Here is a 13220-nt window from a genome sequence, read left to right on the forward strand (position 1 = left end):
CTGGAGGTGGTGTGTTAGGTGTGAGAGGCGCAGCTCGGCGAATCCTGCGAGACAGCACGTGTCTCATTCCTCATTCGCCCGCCACAGTTGCCTTGGTCAATATCAGGTATTGTTCAACAGAGCCACTGAACATCTAGACATACCTTACCTATAAGGTAAGGTACACATCGATTTATAGCAGATCTCCCAATATCGATTGATATGGTCATCGTAGCCGTAGCCACAATCACAGTAGCATTCATAACAGGAAAAAACTTGACACTTACTTGAGCTCGCCTCCACTTGAGTTCGGGACGCTTCACTCAGATGTCACACACCTGACCGAGTATTCTTCCAAGCGACCGCGGACGCTGGCTCCGTTCCACAGCTCGTGAGGTCCCTGGCCGGCTAGTATAGGCGTTCCAACCTGCTCGACCACAAGCGAAGCCCCGACAGCGCCATACTTGGCAGCCTCAATGTAGCTCCCAGTGTCTTGGTATCCGATCGCGAACGCACCCATGAAGGCATTCCCAGCACCCGTTGAGTTCACCACTTTACCAGAGCCCGGCCTGTGATAGGCTGGTAGCCATGTCGGTACGATGAGCCTGCTGAGCGTCAGATACTTTTGCCACGAGATGAAGTCGTGATTGATGATAGCATTCACCTCGACATGATCACCGCGCCATGCTCGGCGCATCTTACCACTACACATCCTGTGCCAGCACCAATGCCGCTCTCAATGAACACTTTCGCTTGTTGCTCAACACGATCTCGATCGAAGTCGCCATCATGCTCGGCTTCGAAGAAGCTGGCGAGCTCCATGTGGTTAGGAGAGAACACATCGATGCCTGCGACTGCTAACAAATGCTCTTCGAGCGTCTCGGGACTACAAGATTTTGCTTGAGGCTCCCATATGATAAGCGGTGCTTGATCGCCGGGACTGGTCCTGTATTGTTGCCGTCTTGCCTCACGTATTCTGCTCGTAGATACCCTTAGCGTAGCTGGAATGTCGAAGAAGTGGAAGCTTCTGGCGTGAAGAAGATCCAACTGCTCGACATCATCCACACTCGAATTCAGAGGTGCGGTCAGGCGTTGGTAGTATCTGTCTGATTGTTGATAGCTCTGTCAGCATAATATTGATCGTCTACATAGACGTGTTCGAGCGAAAAGACGTGAATCCATACCGCTCTCATCCTGTCCATAGTGCAAAATGCCTCTCGCCGCAGCTACATCGTCGCCACGTGCCAATATAGAAAGGCTGACTTGCCAGTCTCGCAAAGTGTCCAGGACTTGAGCGGGAAAGTCTCTGCCTTTGACCATCAACATGCGTATACTGCTGGGGTCCACGGGCGTGAAGAGCCGTGCTCCGAGTGTCGCTATCTTCATCAGCATTGACAGAGTCCTTTCAGACTGCGCGCGCTCACCAAATGTCACAGAACCTCCTAACACATTCTCGTGCAATGTTCTGCCTCCCTTTTGGATCTCATCGAGCCATACACCTCCCAGCGCAAGGAAACGCGTAGGCGCCGGACTGCCTTGCCCAGTCGCGTCCATTCTCGGCATACTTGCAGTGTAAATTATCAAGGACGAAATTATACGACGCGTTCTGGGCTCATCCTGTTGGTTGCATCAACAACACCTATTGTCGTTTGTTTCGCATATGCAGCAATCGCTTAGCAATGGCAAAGACTACAAAGCTCTGCGCCAAGACAGCCAACCCATGGCGATGTTTTGCAACCGTAGAGATATCCGAGTAGATGATGCTGCTGCAAGTCTGCAAGACCACGAACTCTACAAACTTGATGCCAGAAGAAAAGCCTACGGTACTTAGGTACACCAAATTGCCAGTTCAATTTAGCCTAAATGTCATGAGTCTTGGCCGCGACAGTCTTCTAACCTCTTCTCCTTCTCCTAATCTTCTGCTCGTTCTCGGCCTTATTCTACTTCTCATAACCTCACTCGTACCTTCGGAACCTCGCTTGACCTGCCGTCTGTCGAGGTATATCTTTGAGAAAAGGCTCGTAGGTAGAAAGTGGGAGACAGGAGAATGTTAAGACATATTACAATTACTCAACGGTATGTGTGCTATCGGCCGTCGTTTAGCACAACAACCAATCATAAGCTCGTGCGAACTCAATTCCTTTGAAAGGAATGTCACAGCGGTTTGCGGTCTTATGCGAGGGGGCTGCGACGGGAGCCCCACGAGCTACTATAGTGGTACTGGGCAGTTCTAGCGAAGAACAATGAACTGCAGCCACCGTCCTCTCGTCCTCGTCCTCTACTTCTTTTTCTGCATTCTTCCTCGCCACAGTAATATCATATAAGCAATAGCAACAATGAGCTCTTCGCTTCAGCGGGCATCTGACGACAATATAGATCTAAAAGGCGATAACACTATACAGGTCTCCGGAAAAAATGGGGGCTCTCCCATCGACGACAAGTATGACAGCGCAGACCAGCGATGGGGCAACACCCTCTCGGACGAACGAGACATGGCGCGACTTGGGAAGAAACAAGAGTTCAAGCGAAACTTCAGCTTCCTCTCCGCTCTCGGCTTTGTTTCAGTGTACATGGCCACTTGGGAGTTCGTCTTGGTCAGCCTGTCTGTTGGGTTCACAAACGGTGGCTATGCTGGGCTGTTCTGGTGTTTCTTGACGACAGTGACCTGTTACGCCACGATTGTGCTCTCCCTCGCGGAGATGGAATCCATGGCACCCACGGCAGGTAAGATGGACGATGAGGGTTCCACATGTCCGGCCATCCGCTGACCTACATGTCTTCAATCAGGTGGGCAATATCATTGGGTGTAAGCGTCTTCTCACTTTCTGTCTTGGGGAAATCTTACTGATAAGATCACAGGAGCGAGTTCGCGCCCCCGCGGTATCAGCGTATCCTTTCGTATGCTTCCGGCTGGATGAGCACTCTTGGCTGGCTATCCAGTGTCGCCAGCAGCACGTTTATCGTTACCACTCAAATTGAAGCCATGATCAATGTGACGAACCCAGATTACGCATTCGAAAGATGGCAGTATACGCTCATCATGATAGCTTTCACGGTGATCACCATCTTCTTCAACACATGGGGAGCGCCCGTGTTGCCGTCTCTGGAAACATTCTGCCTGTTCGGACATGTGATCGGATTTTTCGTGATCATGATCCCACTAGTGGTGCTCTGCCCAAAGAATTCCGCCTCGGACGTGTTTCTGGATTTCCAGGATAACTCAGGATACAACAACATGGGCGCCGCATATCTGATCTCACAGGTGTATGTCATGTACTGCAACCTGGGTAGCGATTCTGTAAGCATAGCCAAACACACTTCAACCGCGATAGTGGAGCTGACACCATGGTCGAAGGTCGTCCACATAAGCGAGGAAGTCGAGAACGCCTCTCTCACTGTTCCGAGAGTAATGATCTGGTCTTACTTTGGCAACGTGTTGCTCGGTATTGGTATGCTGGTCACCATGCTCTTCTGCATCGGGCCACTCGAGGATACTGTAGGTTCATGTACACTTGAACGTGGCTCTGGCACCACTGATGTAGAACCAGCTCAACGCGGATATTCCCTATCTTCTTCTCTTCAACAACACTGGCAGTCCTGCCCTGTCAATCGCTCTGAACGTCATTCTTTTCCTGCTGATCTATATGGGCAACATCACTGCGCTTGCGACCTGCGCGAGAGAGATCTTTGCATTCGCGCGTGACAAAGGTAGAGCTGCCCTCTCACGCATGCTGCTACCATTTGACCACTGACGTCTTTCAGGTCTCCCGTTCTCTAGCTTCCAGAGCAAGATGGACCCCAAGTGGAACGTACCTTTCAACGCTGTGTATGTCACCTCTGTCGTGGTGGTTCTTCTCAGTCTAATAGTGCTCGGCTCCGAGTTGGCCTTCAACATCATCGTATCGCTCTCGTTGTTGGGCCTGCTCAGCACGTATATGATCAGCATCGGCTGTGTCCTCCTCAGACGCATCAAGGGGGAGGGGCTCCCACCAGCCCGATGGTCACTCGGGCGCTATGGACTCGCGATCAATGCCTTCGCGTTCCTGTACTCGGCTTTCATCATCATCTTTTGCTGCTTCCCCACGAACCTGCCTGTTGATCTGGAGACGGCCAATTGGGCGCCCTTGGTGTGGGTAGCGGTGATCATCATATCGGTGGTGTTCTATGTCGTTTATGGAAAGACTCACTACACAGCACCTGTGGACTTCGTGGAAGGACGGAGAGTCTCAGGTACCGGGCTGCAGACGAGTTGATTGAGCGACAGCAACAACGGGGCCACAGCACGGGCGTCCAAGTTTGATAGACCACTTCGCTATGCGATAGAAGAGCAGCGAGTGCATCGTTTTGCTTGAATTCTGGTCTACATTTCCTGCCACTGTACGCGTCTCATGCAGAGACAGGCTCATATACGGACGTGCTCTGGTGAGGAGAGTGGGAGTACCCACTAGCGTGGTTATCTCTCTCTTATAAAGGCTTTGGTCTCAGCTTCAGCACTTCCGAAATTCATCAACACACGACTCGACATCGGAGTAAGTAGACACTCGAGCACACACAGCATGCCAATACTTAGCTAACGCCCATACCAGGTCCACTACGTCCAAGATGCCACCACTGCCGCGCAACAGCCGCAAGCGCCTGAAGCAGAACCAGGCGCAGGCACAACGCGAAGCGTCTCCCTCACCAGTACCAGTCTCCGACCCCGCCGTGCCAACTGAAGGAAGATGTTACCTCCTCGAGGTCCCGCTAGCAGTGCGCGATCGGATCTACGAGTCTGCTCTGCTGCTCAACGAAGGAGAACCAGAACTCATCACCAAGGAGAACTTCGCCCAGCCGGCTCTCCTCTGCACCTGCCGTCGGATTCGATTCGAAGCCAGTCCAGTGTTCTACATCATGAACAACTTCATGTTCCAACTCCCGAATTTCGACATCTCCATGTGGCGCGCTCATCGCACTCAAGCCCTCAAGGCGCTCGAAGTCGCAGGATCCGATAACGTGGACGAGATTCTGGACTACAACTACTCGCGAACCCTGTTGGCGAGCGATGCCCTCCACTGGTACAATGTTCTCGATTACTTGGAGTGGTTTCACGAGGAAGAAACTGAGCGCATTGCTTGCGTCTGTGGCGGTTGCCCACTGTGCGCCGTCGGTAAAGCCGCTGAGCTGGTGACGAGCCTGAAGGACCTGCCCTGGGAGCGCGTTCTGCCTGTGCTGGAGATCTTCAAGGTTGCCACCGCACAGCGTCATGACTGCTACTGGAATTGGATCGGATGAGCTGATTCAAAATGGTCGGGGTCGCTTCAGGCAGAAAAAACATGAGAGCATCGTCGGGATACGAGACGAGAACACAACATGCCTGATTGAGAACTCGCGACCATGCACGGCGCGAAAGTACCTATTGCCAGTCTGCTCCTTGCGGCCCTCGGACGCTACGGCAGGAGGACTATGCCAGCACAAATTGATGTTGTTCGCGCCGCAGATAGATGCCACCACGGCCACACTGAGCATCACAGACATGCGGAGAGGATGATGGGATAGAAACCATCGCATGCACGATATGTAATCTCTTTACATACCGCAATGCACGTAATCCACTCGAGTCCAATATGACCAGTCTGTGACAGATCTTTCATCGTCTTCGCCCTGTTTGATCAATCATGAATCGTAATCCACATAGCTTCATCCAATTCGTTGTAGTCATACACTTTCATATGAGACTGAAACCCTCCCACCTTCAGCTCACTTCATCTCACTTCATCTCATCTCTTCAACGACGCAAACCGCTTCTGCAACTCATCAATATCCGGAATCTTGCCTCCCGGCCCACCACCCCCACCACTGTCATCCTTTTTGGCAGCGGCACCATTATTGTTCCCCTTCAGGTCCGCCATCTTCTTCGACGGCGTCGTCGTCGCCGCGCCTCCACCAGGAAAATTCACTCTCGGTCGAATATTATCTGTACTAGGCGAAGGCGGCATAACCGAGACAGGACTTTTGGGTCCGAAATTTCGCGGAGGAGTCGCTTTGCTGAGTTCTTCGGTTGGTAGAGGTATATTTTCTACTAGGGACGATGCTGATGCTGCGGGGACTTTTTGGGCGCCGTCGGTGGGGTTGTCATCATCGTCGTCGTCGTTGGAGGGGGAATCGTTGGAGTTTTCATTTTGGGCCGACATTTCCGCTGCGCGCGCAGCTTTCGCCCCGGGGGGATAATCGATCCCATATGCCTCCGCAATAGTCGAAAGGTAAGCCTCGACGAGTTCAGGAGCGGGAGGTTCGACTCGTGTTTTCTTCAAGACGCGCTCCGGAACTTTCCCATCGCTATTCTCCATAGCCTGTAACGTGAATTCTTTCCCATATTTCTCCGCCAGCAATTGTCGAACCAGACTGAGCTCTTTGACGCCTTCGATTTTCGGCGCAGAGTAGATGATGCTTTTGACGGCTTCTTCGAGCCCCGGATCGCACTCTTTCGCTTCGAGGAGCCCCGCGCGGGCAGTGAGGAGTTCGCAGTAGAGTTCGAGGATTTCGAGCAGTTCGGTGTTGAGATCGGATCGGATGATGTTTTCGACGCGGATTTTGGCGCTTTCGATCTTGCCGGCTTCGAGGAGTTGCGCCATTTCCCGGCGTTGCTGCTTTGCGAGGGCTGTGTCCTTTTGCTGTACCATTCGCGTCCGTGCGATGCTCAGTTTGAGCTGCACTTTGATTCTGTTGACTAGCGTGGAAGCGGGCGCCATGGTGGGCGTGTGCGCAGTAGTGGTAGTGGTGGTGGTGTCTCTTCTATGTGGTGTTGTCTTTTCTATGGCCAGAGTTCTGTATCGTGGGGTGATATGAGTGGCAGGAGGGAGCTTGGTCTGCAAGTTGTGAGATGAAGTCAAGTGGATCCACTTGGAGCTATATATCGGACCGTGACGCTTCACATACATGTATTAGGGAGACTAACACATTTATATCGACCCTACCTATATCGCTATCGTAATGAAGCAGGCAGAACATGTACTTCCAAAGCAGATGGCAAGTGTTTCAACAGTAGAATATATTGTATATAGGAGATGAAATGGCATTTAAATACGTCTCCGCCTGGTTCCAGCCATTCGAAGTCTTCGAAGTCACTCTCAACCATCAACTTATCGGAAAAACACCAATCGCATCTGCTCGAGAATTTACGGTTCTTCGGTCCAAGAACGCAAAATGATAAGAATATATCAGAAACGCAAAAGTCCAGCGGTGCCTTCTTCCATCATCTTTGCTCTGCCCAACAGCAAGTCTTCATATGTGCGTCGTCACATGAGTCTCCCAGAACCCAAGAATCAAGAGTGAAAAGTCCAAAATCCATCACAACGCTATATGCAAATTTCTGAAACGGTCATCCTAAGGGGGTATCTTTCCATCCTTTCGTATCTCTTTCCAATATCTAATCATGCAGTAGATGTCGTGTCGAAGGGTCTCCCTCCTTCCACCTTCCACAATGCATGATCGTTCCATCAAAAAGGCGTGAGATAATGATGGTGTTTGTTCGTTCGCTTCATTCGCACATTTCATACATTTCGTGTGCGGCGTTGCTAAGTGTAGAGTAGAGTCGTAGCTTCGTTATGGTCGTTGTACTAGAAGAAATAGAAGGGCATCACCTGGTGACCACGCGGTTTGTTCGAGCCAATGAGGAAGTTTCGTGTGCGTCGGTGAGTGCGAGTGAGCGATTGAGTATGTAGGTGGTCCGTGTATGTGTGTGAGTGTGCGTAAGTGTGCATGAGTGTGCGTGAGTTTGCCGTACATGGTCGTGAGCAGTGATGCCTAGGATCGGGGCTCCGCAGCGCGATTGCCTTCACTCGTGGCAACAGCAACAAGCGCATCTAGCTTCGACATTTCGTTGATCGGTGGTGGGGCATAGTGCTGCGGTGGGAAGCGCGGGTCGTGACCTGCTTGTAAGGCGTAGGTCTGGGCAGGCTGGTTTGCATGAGGCTGATATTGCTGGTAGCCGGAGTCAGTCCGGATACGATCTGACTTGTGTTGTACGTGGGAGCTTGGGTTGTAGTATACCTTGTGCTCGTCCGTGGTCACCGCGGTCCCGGGTGGTGGGTACTCTGTCAACCCAGTGGGATTGACAATCACTGGGTTGTATTCACTGACCTGCGAGATGGAAGGTGTTGGTACTCCATCGCTGCTCCCCGAGTCCTCAGGCGAAGGGCGGTGAATCACATAGGGCTGACCAGGTCCAGACACTGCCTGGCCTGCCGTGATCGGACCACCATACCAAGCATTACGCTTGACCTTGCGTGGGGTGACTGGTGGCTCTGGCATCGATACATGTTTGGGGGGCGGGATGTACTGAGCCGTGTGTGGTGGGCCTTGTTGATGGTACACCAGTTGCGAGGGGTGCGGTGTCTGGTGTGCCTGCCAATGTCCTTCCATGGGTGCATTGGCAGCAGTGATATCAAGCCTGGTCAAACCTTGCTGCAGCTCCCTGCTCGAACTCATCGGCCTTGGCGATGCATCAGGCATCGCGGCATCAGGCAGTGGTGGTGGTGGTGGTCGTATTCCTGGTGGCGGAGCATGGTCGAAACTCTCGATCCCTGGCAGTCTGGTCATTTGACTCGCTGCTTGCTGTTGAGTAAACGCTGGTCGAGGTTCATCAGGAGTCTGATGATATGTCAGACCGCTTGTGGCCGGGCGCTGTGCATACTGCGAGTTGGAGCTGGGGTGCCACGTCCGCCTTCGGTACTCCATCTCACTCTCGGACTCGCGGCGACCATGTGAGAAGACTGAGCTTGTTGGACTAGCAAAGCTGCTGCTAGTGGGAGAAAAGCTTGTAGACGTCCCTGAAAGCGGAGCATTGAAGTATGGCGGCTGATGGTAGCTCAGGTGCGGCGCCTGGAATGGATGGGCTGCAGATGATGGAACGGATAACCTTCTGCTGTGCCGTGCGCCGTTGTAGTATGAGTTTCTCGAGAGGGCGGAGCCTGGCGAAGTCATGCCAGAGGGAAAGCGTGGGCTCTGGGCCCCAGTGGAATACGCTGCGGAAGTAGGTGTGCTATACCCGCTCGAAGACTGGTTCTGGTAGATGTGCTGCTGGCCAGCACTTCCATGGACGGTGTTGTAAGACTCGAGCGACAGTCGTGCTCGAGCACCCAGATCGCTTCCAGCCATCGCCAAAGGCTGAGGTCGTCGGCGGTAATCATCGTCGCCACCCAGACTCGAGGTTGTCGACCCGATGCTAGAGGTAGAAAGATTGCGACCATGGCCGCGATGGCTGCCCGCAGAGCTTCCAAGTGTCGAAGCGCGCGAGCGGCTAGTAGTTGGCCGCACTCGATCTGTCCGGATCTGTCGCTGGAATCTCGTGCTCGTGGCAGCAAGCGACTCCGCTGGAATCTCTTCGTTCACATGCACGGTCTGTGCGTGCTGGCGCAGATTGTCCAATCGCGAAAATCGACGCGAACAGTGGCATTGAAACGGCCGCTCCCCAGTATGTTTCCTGCGCATTGATTAGCATTCATCCATCTACATGTGTAGGACCCGCGCGACTTACCGTATGTGCCGAGCCAAATGCTCACTCCGCGTGAAGCTGAGCTGACAAGGCGGAAACTCGGTACAGAAGAAGCGTTGTCCCTTTTTCTTCTTCGATGACCTCTGTCCATCGCCATCTACGCTCTCGTCGTCTGATCCGTCGTCTTCTGCATTCTCGCCGTTGTCTGCATCACCCATCTCCACATCTTCCAGGTGCGAGGCGTCTCTCTTCACGGCAGTCGTTCCTTCGGCCTTTCCCGGCGTATCAGGCGCTTCCAACGCGCTGTTGGGTAGAGGTCTTTGCCCCAAAACCCCACCAAAGCTATGTCTCGTAGGCGTGTTTGGCGTCGATTCGCCGTCGTGCGCATCTCGGTCCAATTGCTCGGGCGCGCTCGCCTCAGCCTTCGGAGTAGAAGGTGTCGCTGCCTCTTCCATCTGCCTGTCCTCCGACGCAGGCACAGGCAGCTTGGCATTGACAGCAGAGAATGCTGCCATTTGTGTTGCGACAAAGATCCCGGTGTCTGTGGACAGCTTGCCGCTGAAGCGGCTGAAGCGGTGCGATCACCAGGCGTCTCGCGGAGAACGCGCAAGGGAGTATTATCGTCTCGTTAGGCCGTCGACTGGCGCCTTCTATCGATCGTCATATGCTCGCTCGTTATGCCTTCGGTGCGGTATGATAAAAGTCGTCCCCAGTATCGCTGGCTTGCGCCGAGAATATAAGGATGAATCGTAAACGGTTCGTATGCATAAAGGCTCGACCAACAGATGTCAAGGGAAGGACTCGAACGGAAAGGCGCCGTAACGGGCGTCTAGTCGTCAATCGTGAACATGCAGAGCGCTCGGGAAGCCGCAGGAGATGATGATGAGAATAGCGCAGGCGGGCGCGGCTGGAAGCTCTGGCGACTGAGTAGTGAGATAAGGTACAGTAGGAGGTAACTTAGGAGGTACCCTTGACGTGCTCCTGAGTCCTGCACTTGGCCGGATCCTGTTTCACCAGCCACACGGTCTGACGTTGGAGCGCAGGCACCGAAGCATCGAGGGGGGGGGGGGAGGGGGGAAAGAAACAATACCGCTCTGTGATATCGCCTCTACGCGCTGCTAAGTACGACATAACATGCGGATGGGTGAGAGGCAGATGCCGCGAATATGCAGGCGCTGGCCGGCAAGATGCGCGGGAGAATTGTGCCAGCAGACGACGCGACCGGTAGCGGTGATGGCGCTGCACGCAATAGTGGTGGAGGGGGGGACGATGTACTGTACGCTACTCTACCTGTACCTAGTGGGGCAAAGCTGCTGGACGCAGATCCGCCTGAGAACTGCTGCACATTATTCGCTTGTGGAACCAGAGGAGGCTGACATATGCCTGACGAGACTTCGCTCTTCGCAGTGTGTTCCTGGTAGCTCGGGTGACTCTGGCCGGGAGAGGTCGGACAACATGTCGATGTCATTCATCGATGCGCAGCCTGTGATAAGCCCGCTCACGCCAGCAGAGTAATGATGACTCTTCCTTCTGCTGCGCCGCTTGGCTGTAATGGACGGGGTTGGGATGTCTTGGTTCTCCGTGTACCTCGCTAGAACTAGCACCCAAACCTTGTGAACTACAGGCACAACCAGGAACAGGCACAGACGCGTGGACTCGCACCGTCTCACCCCGTCCCACGCGCAGCATGCTGGAGTGATATGGGAGGTAGGTAGGTAGGTGGTACTAGTAGTAGCTTCGGGCCCAGTGTGAATGGGATGCCTTTCATCGGCTCGTGCTCTGCAACGTGCTGTGGCGACCGCAAAGGCGGCAACCGAGAAGCGCATGCCCTCGGAAGCGGTCTTCGGAAAAGCCAAGCAACGCAGAGGTGAAACGTCCCAGTTCAGGATCCAGCTTCTCCTTCAAACCTCAGCTTATAGCGGTGAGGCGGCGAGTTGGACGGCGCCAGCAGAGGAGTGCGACATCGCGTACAGGAGGCAACGGCTATCGCGAAGACGTTGCCATCTGTACTGCGAGACTCCGGAAGTGTGTACCCCTTCGCAACTGTCTTGTGAAGACCATTCGCAGATGATCGTCGGCTTAACGGCCTGTTGCATGGAGGATGCAGCTAGGGCTAGCGTGCGCGACGAGCAATCGCATGCAAGGGCAAGTACCAACGTACTGTCCAGGCCAGGTACAGTCGTACCCAGAAGCCCTTTTCGAGGGGCGGACATGGCGAAGGGGAGGTCGAATGATATTGGCAGGCATGAGGGCGGTGAGCGTACTGTGGGTGTGAATGAATCGAACGAAAAACCATTTACGCGCAACAGTCGCGCACACCATGATGGTCGACCCGAGGCCTGAGGAAGGGCTGGAGAGAGAGAGAGGTACGGGGGGGTGGGAGCGAGAGAGAGCCGGGTCACTGGGGTCATCATCATGTGACGGGTGAACAGAACGACCAGCGGCCACTTGCCAGCCTACCAGCCACCTAGCAGGCTTACCTCCTAGCACTTCTATCACCATCTTTTTCGACACGCACTTCCTTGACCAAACAATCCAGAACAAGATCGACGCCATGTCAGATCCAAGTAAAAGTACCCATTGGAATCACAATCTGCTGGCATGTCGAAGTGAATGGAGCTGTTGCAGAAGACCTAGATGACAGTTGGATGTGCTGATTACACAGCGTCAGCCAGATATCGTGCATATTCGTGCATCGGTGGTGTGCTATGTGCTATGTACTACTGGACAGGAAGTGAGGTGAGGTCAGAATAAAGCCGCCGTTGGCAGAGGCAATGCCGAACGTGCTGGCCTTCATCGAGCAAGGATCGTGAGGCGGCAATATAGGAGGTACTCTCAGAGTGCGATCGAACACGTTGTCTGGCGCCTGTGCTGGCTGTTATCATCATGGCTGCCTCTCTCGTGCAACCCAGCAGTGCTATCGACGGTGGTCTAGAGCTGGGCCCTCGCACTTGAATCCTGGCATAGCAGCCTTCTTTCGGTGGCTGTAACTTGTAAGCTCGAGATGAGCCTTGTTCTGTGCCTGTGCAGCAGCAAGTCTTCGCGCCAGCGAGACCGCCCCTCACTCCGCGTGCTTCTTCCTCTTGCTGGTTACAAGAGTAATATGCCCAGTCTGCGTTCACTACGCCCGCATCTGAGAAAACGACCCCGGAAAGCACCTCGTCTGCCCTGTATTCGATATACAGACTATCGATAGGTCATCATACAAATGGTCAAAGGCCCGAAATTCATCCTGGACATACCAGAGATCTCAGGTTGTACTTCCCATGGCACGCCGCAGCCTGAGCTCGACCAAGGACGAATGAACTACATGTACCTAACCAAGCTCGTTGGGCATTAGCGGAGCGGTGAATTGACAGCGATGCTGCGGCTTCAACACCGAGTCTCATCCCAGATTGTCCTCGAGAGGCGCGGTGCGATTTATCCTGCGTGATCCTACCGAGTCTCGGAATTGGTAGATGGCTCGTCCATTGTAATGCTTGTCACATGAATCTCTGCCTGAGGCATTATCTTCGTCATTGCCCGCTCACGATACCAGCTGTCCATATTGATTTAATTGTGGCTAAGCTCTGGTTCATGCCAGCGAGACGTATGCTTTGTAGTGGAGTATGCTGAGAGACTGTAATTTTGAAAGTAGAGACCCGTTAGAATGTCGTGGTGAATTCATCTGTACAGAATTGCAATGCATGTATGTACATACAGGTACCTTTGATTGTGCGGCGTTCTTTCAGCTGCACGATGGAACTAATGTGAAGCGACATTGTAGGTT

General features: G+C 53.4%; 6 protein-coding genes across 6 annotated transcripts; 3 read left to right on the forward strand and 3 right to left on the reverse strand.

Moving 5' to 3' along the window:
* Positions 1 to 298: 298 nt before the first annotated feature.
* SEPMUDRAFT_117096 (Ribokinase-like protein) lies at positions 299 to 1542 on the reverse strand (the record flags this gene model as incomplete). Its single annotated transcript, XM_016901308.1, has 4 exons — positions 299 to 584; positions 644 to 1085; positions 1164 to 1355; positions 1404 to 1542. The coding sequence occupies 4 exons, from the start codon at positions 1540 to 1542 to the stop codon at positions 299 to 301; spliced, it is 1059 nt and encodes a 352-aa protein (XP_016760631.1).
* Positions 1543 to 2471: 929 nt separating this feature from the next.
* Positions 2472 to 4232, forward strand: SEPMUDRAFT_141416 (amino acid transporter; the record flags this gene model as incomplete). Its single annotated transcript, XM_016902964.1, has 6 exons — positions 2472 to 2703; positions 2767 to 2785; positions 2839 to 3277; positions 3335 to 3475; positions 3528 to 3687; positions 3742 to 4232. The coding sequence occupies 6 exons, from the start codon at positions 2472 to 2474 to the stop codon at positions 4230 to 4232; spliced, it is 1482 nt and encodes a 493-aa protein (XP_016760632.1).
* Positions 3095 to 6750, reverse strand: SEPMUDRAFT_125689 (DUF292-domain-containing protein). The gene is made up of 5 exons (XM_016902003.1): positions 4566 to 6750; positions 3742 to 4508; positions 3528 to 3687; positions 3335 to 3475; positions 3095 to 3277 (listed from the first exon to the last, which is right to left on the reverse strand). The coding sequence occupies exon 1, from the start codon at positions 6705 to 6707 to the stop codon at positions 5736 to 5738; it is 972 nt and encodes a 323-aa protein (XP_016760633.1). The 5' UTR covers positions 6708 to 6750; the 3' UTR covers positions 3095 to 3277; positions 3335 to 3475; positions 3528 to 3687; positions 3742 to 4508; positions 4566 to 5735.
* SEPMUDRAFT_12503 (uncharacterized protein) lies at positions 4699 to 4908 on the forward strand (the record flags this gene model as incomplete). The annotated part of the gene is made up of 1 exon (XM_016901947.1): positions 4699 to 4908. A coding segment is annotated over one exon (210 nt), but the record flags the coding sequence as incomplete, so codon positions are not given.
* Positions 6751 to 6983: 233 nt separating the features above from the next.
* Positions 6984 to 10368, reverse strand: SEPMUDRAFT_149169 (uncharacterized protein). Its single transcript, XM_016905384.1, has 2 exons — positions 9494 to 10368; positions 6984 to 9439 (listed from the first exon to the last, which is right to left on the reverse strand). Exons 1-2 carry the CDS (start codon positions 9964 to 9966, stop codon positions 7762 to 7764), a joined length of 2151 nt encoding a protein of 716 aa, XP_016760635.1. The 5' UTR covers positions 9967 to 10368; the 3' UTR covers positions 6984 to 7761.
* An 835-nt stretch (positions 10369 to 11203) lies between these two features.
* Positions 11204 to 11794, forward strand: SEPMUDRAFT_108026 (uncharacterized protein; the record flags this gene model as incomplete). The annotated part of the gene is made up of 1 exon (XM_016900713.1): positions 11204 to 11794. The coding sequence occupies one exon, from the start codon at positions 11204 to 11206 to the stop codon at positions 11792 to 11794; it is 591 nt and encodes a 196-aa protein (XP_016760636.1).
* Between the last annotated feature and the right edge of the window lie 1426 nt (positions 11795 to 13220).

This window comes from Sphaerulina musiva, assembly GCF_000320565.1.
Source record: "Sphaerulina musiva SO2202 unplaced genomic scaffold SEPMUscaffold_5, whole genome shotgun sequence".
NCBI classification, from domain to species: Eukaryota; Fungi; Ascomycota; class Dothideomycetes; order Mycosphaerellales; family Mycosphaerellaceae; genus Sphaerulina; species Sphaerulina musiva.